The 5,329-nt window shown below is 39.8% G+C and overlaps 1 protein-coding gene across 1 annotated transcript; it reads left to right on the top strand.

The window, feature by feature from the left end:
* The first annotated feature begins 323 nt into the window (after positions 1-323).
* LOC109687952 (olfactory receptor 2B11) lies at positions 324-1,280 on the top strand. The gene has a single exon (XM_020166083.2). The coding sequence runs from the start codon at positions 324-326 to the stop codon at positions 1,278-1,280; it is 957 nt and encodes a 318-aa protein (XP_020021672.2).
* The last annotated feature ends 4,049 nt before the right edge of the window (positions 1,281-5,329 follow it).

Genomic DNA, 5,329 nt, shown 5'->3' with positions numbered 1-5,329 from the left:
ATATAGAGTCCTTTATCATCCCCAAGATACTGAAATTGAAGCAAGTACTTTCTCTTCATTTTAACAGATGCAAGAATTGAGGTTTTAAATGGCTTAGTTAAGCTCACAGAGTAAGAGGAAGGCTGAAAATACACATGCTACTGTTCTGACTTCTGCTGTTGACTCCTCTGCATCCTGTTGTCTCTACAGAGGTAAGAAAAGTCAGGCATGGTGCAACCTGAGTAAAAGAAGGCACAGGAATAAGAAAATGATCAACTGTTTCTCTCAGGAGTTATTTATTTAAACTTTCTTGATTCATCACAGCTACCAGAAGATGCCTCAGCATGAGAAGTGACAACCAGAGCTCTTTTGGAGACCCCCCTAAAGACTTCATCCTTCTGGGTATTTCTGACAAGCCATGGCTAGAGTTCCCTCTCTTTATGGTCCTTCTAGTGTCCTACATTCTGGCCATGTTGGGAAACATTTCTATCATCCTGGTGTCCTGGCTGGATCCCCAACTCCAGAGCCCTATGTACATCTTCCTTAGCCACCTGTCCTTCCTGGACCTCTGCTATACCACCACCACTATCCCTCAGATGCTGGTCAACATGGGAAGCTCCAAGAAGACCATCAGCTATGGTGGCTGCACAGTGCAGTATGCAATTTTCCACTGGTTGGGATGTACTGAATGCATTGTCTTGGCTGCTATGGCCCTGGACCGCTATGTGGCCATCTGTGAGCCCCTGCGGTATGCCACTATCATGCACCGCCCTCTCTGCAAGCAGCTGGTAGCTGTGGCCTGGCTCAGTGGCTTTGGTAACGCCCTTGTGCAAGTAGTGCTGACAGTACAATTGCCTTTCTGTGGGCAACAAGTGCTGAACAACTTCTTCTGTGAGGTGCCAGCCATGATCAAGCTGTCATGTGCTGACACCGCTGTGAATGATACCACGCTGGCTGTGCTGGTGGCCTTCTTTGTGGTTGTTCCCCTAGCTTTCATCCTTCTCTCCTATGGCTTAATTGTTCATGCCGTGCTCAGGATCCAGTCCTCCAAAGGAAGGCACAAGGCATTTGGGACTTGTTCTTCCCACCTGGTGGTGGTCTCCCTCTTCTACCTACCTGCCATCTACATGTACCTGCAGCCCCCTTCCAGCTATTCCCAAGAGCAAGGCAAGTTTATCTCCCTCTTCTATTCCATAATTACCCCCACACTGAATCCCTTCATCCACACCCTGAGGAATAAAGATGTCACGGGAGCTCTTGGAAGGCTCCTGGGAAGGATCTGTAGGCTCTGCAGAAGGTGAAGATCTGAGATGTGGCAATCTGCACTGATTCTGAGCAAGTCTACTGTGTGTTCTGAGCACCTTCCAGTTAAGGAATTAGTAACCAAGCAGTAAGTAGATTTGAGAACCTCAAAAAACCCCTACCCTAAAACATCTCACCTCCCATGTGGTCATTGTCCCTAAAACAATACATTGACAAGTAAAGTCTATCTGAAAATGTTATTCTAAGAGGCCATGTGTTTCCAAGAACTATTTAAATGACTCAGTGTTCACACAGTGCTTGCTGAATTATTTCATTTCTAATTTACTGGTTCTTTTCCTTTTTCTTCTGCCTATTTTTCTTCTGTTTTCCCCCCACTTATCTCTTTTAAGCTTCTTTCTTCCTTTTTAATTACTCCTAAGTATATATAATGTGAAACTGAAATATAGTCTTATCATGCATATGGTAAATATGCATTTATGCATTTTTTCCATAAACTAAAAATCTCAGTCTTTACTCCCATTTCTTGCATGGGGAGCAGGAAAAGTTTCTCCCTTTTTTCCATTCTCCCCACTTTTTTCCTTTCCTAATAACTTTACTATTATTTTTTACTGTAAAATGTTTATAAGTTTTATATGACTTTTTCAAAATACTATAAAAAGAATGAGTGAATTGCTTTCTTCTTTGTGATTATAGATGATTTTTTTTGTTCCTGTACTTCAAGGTTATTCCTATAAAAAGTTTTCCAACCATTGAATAGGAAATAGTACAAGCATACCTACCATGGACATACACATGTCATGTTAGGTTCCTCGGATAAAAATAAAAATAGAATAGTCTCTTGTCTTACAAAAGGATATATTCCAGTTGGGAACACAAGCTACAAATACATTCATTGTCAAGGACAATAAGACATTAAATATAGAGTTCAAGGACTGGAGATGTGGCTCCGTGGTACAGCACTTGCCTAGTAGGTACAGAACCTTGGATTTGATCCCCAGAACCACAAAAAAAGTTCAAGGTAATTGTTGTAACAAACATTTGTAGAAGGCTTCCAAGATGTAGGCAATATACTAGGTTTATTTATGTATACCAATTTATTTAATGCTCAAACAATCCCATGATATGAATACTCTTATGATTCTCCATTTCATGTAAGAATTAGATTATTAGGGGGTAAGGGAGGAGACAGGGGGAAGGGGGGAGAAATGACCCAAACATTGTATGCACATATAAATAAAGGAATTGGATTATTAGAGGATTCAGTAATTGCCCAAGTTATCATCCATCCAGTAACTGAGGGAACTAAGATTAGCACTAACATCTGTACTAGCTACCTCCCTTAGTAGAATGGAGCATTTATGCTATCACTTTATATGAGCATTTTGTATTTTCATGTTGTAGATTCATTTACACTGAGTTCACCTGTCTTCATCCTTCTGCCTGTATATGCTAAACATTAACAACCAAATTTAGAAAGTAACAATGAATGTATGAAAATTAGGAAAAAATGAATATGTGTTGAACACGGATTTCTTACAGTAAAGGCAAAACTAAAATACAAATCAAAACTGTAGGATTACCAGGAACGAGACAAGGGTACACACTATCCCCACTCCTATTCAACATAGTACTGGAATTTCTAGCCAGAGCAATTAGGCAAGAAGAAGAAATAAAAGGAATACAAATAGGGTAAAGAAATTGTCAAAATATCTTTATTTGCAGACAATATGATCCTATACCTTAAAGACCTAAAAAACTCTACCCAAAAACTCTTAGACACCATAAACAGCTACAGTAAGGTGGCAGGATACAAAATCAACTTACAAAAATCATTAGCTTTTCTACATACCAACAATGAACAAACTGAGAAGGAATATATAGAAACAATTCCATTCACAATAGCCTCAAAAAAAATCAAATACCTAGGAGTAAATTTAACAAACGATGTAAATGACCTCTACAAGGAGAATTACAAACTCCTGGAGAAAGAGAGCGAGGAAGATTACAGAAGATGGAAAGATCTCCCATGCTCATGGATTGGTAAAATCAACATAGTAAAATGGCTATACTACCAAAAGCAATCTACACTTTTAATGCAACTCCTATCAAAATCCCAATGATTTTCATCACAGAGATTGAAAAATCTACCCTAAAGTTCATTTGGAGACACAAGAGACCACGAATAGCCAAGGCAATACCCAGCAAAAAGAGCAATGCTGGAGGTATCACAACACCTGACTTCAAACTACATTACAAAGCAATAGGAATAAAAACAACATGGTACTGGCACAAAAACAGACATGAAGACCAGTGGAATAGAATAGAAGACCCGGGTATGAATCCAGACAACTATACTCACCTCATTTTTGACAAAGGTCCCAAAAATGTGTGGTGGACAAAAGACAACCTCTTCAACAAATGTTGCTGGGAAAAGTAGTTACCCGTCTGCAAGAAACTGAAACTAGATCCATGTACATCACCCTGTACAAGTATCAACTCAAAATGGATCAAGGACCTAAATATCAGACCTAAAACTCTGAAGTTACTACAGGAAGGAGCAGGAAACACTCTGGAACTAATAGGTATAGGCAAAGACTTCCTCAGTGGAACCCCAGCAGCCCAGCAACTAAGAGAAAGGATGAATAAATGGAACTTCATAAAATTAAAAATCTTCTGCACAACAAAAGAAATGGTCTCTAAACTGAAGAGACTACCAACAGAGTGGGAGAAAATATTTGCCAGCTATACATCAGACAAGGGACTGATAATCAGAATATACAGGGAACTTAAGAAACTAAACTCTCCTAAAATCAATGAACCAATTAAGAAATGGGCAAGTGAACTAAACAGAACTTTCTCAAAAGAAGAAATTCAAATGGCCAAAAAACACATGAAAAAATGCTCACCATCTCCAGCCATAAAGGAAATGCAAATCAAAACCTCACTAAGATTCCACTTCGCCCCTGTTAGAATAGCCATCGTCAAAAACACCACCAACAACATGTGTTGGTGAGGATGTGGGGTAAAAGGAACCCTAGTCCACTGCTGGTGGGAATGCAAGCTGGCGCAACCACTCTGGAAAAAATTTGGAGACTTCTTAAAAATCTAAACATAGACCTGCCATATGTTCCAGCAATCCCACTCCTGGGGATGTACCCAAAGGAATGCAACACAGGTTACTCCAGAGGCACCTGCACACCCACATTTATTGCAGCACTATTCACAATAGCCAAGTTATGGAAACAACCAAGATGCCCCACTATTGATGAATGGATCAAGAAAATGTGGTACTTGTACACAATGGAATTTTATGCAGCCATGAAGAAGAATGAAATCTTATCATTTGCAGGTAAATGGATGGAACTGGAGAACATCATTCTGAGCAAGGTCAGCCAGGCTCAGAAGACCAAAAATCATATGTTCTCCCTCATATGTGGACTTTAGATCTAGGGCAAATGCAGCAATCTGGTTGGGCCTGGATCACATGACAAGGGGAGAGTACATACAGGAGATATGGAAATAGGTAGAAAACCCAAAACATGAAAGCATTTGATGTCCCCACTCCCAACTCCAGAGGAACTAATACAGAAACCTTAAAGTGACAGAGGTTAACATGACAAGAGGATCAGGGACCAGTGTAAAGATCAGTTAGAGATGAATCAACATGGATAGTAACACACGGGTACACGAAAGCAATGTTATGAATCTCTTTGTATAGCTATCCTTAACTCAACTAGCAAAAATGCTTTGTCTTCCTTATTATGCTTGTGTCTTTTCTTCAACAAAATTAGTGATAAGGGCAGAACAGGACCTGCCTGGAACTGAGAGTGGGAAGGGGAGAGAAGATGGGGGAGGAAGGAGAGGGTAGGGGAGGGGGACAGGGTGGAGAAATGACCCAAACAATGTATGCACATGTGAATAAATGAATTTAAAAAAACTGTAGGATTGGACTTCATAAATGTGAAAAACAATAGTGACTATTCCAGGTACTAAGAACACAAAAGATTTTTTTCCAGTGGCTCCATAGAACAGTCACTGCACAATAGTTCAAAGCTCTTTATAACTACCTTGAAGATCAAACAGAATG

The sequence above is a fragment of the Castor canadensis genome, chromosome 15 (assembly GCF_047511655.1).
Source record: "Castor canadensis chromosome 15, mCasCan1.hap1v2, whole genome shotgun sequence".
NCBI classification, from domain to species: Eukaryota; Metazoa; Chordata; class Mammalia; order Rodentia; family Castoridae; genus Castor; species Castor canadensis.
Note: the sequence above shows the minus strand (reverse complement) of the source record. Positions and strands in the feature narration are given on the sequence as shown.

Bases quoted from the DNA above. Each gene is read 5' to 3' on its own strand.
- LOC109687952 (XM_020166083.2), top strand. From the start codon at position 324: ATGAGAAGTGACAACCAGAGCTCTTTTGGAGACCCCCCTAAAGACTTC.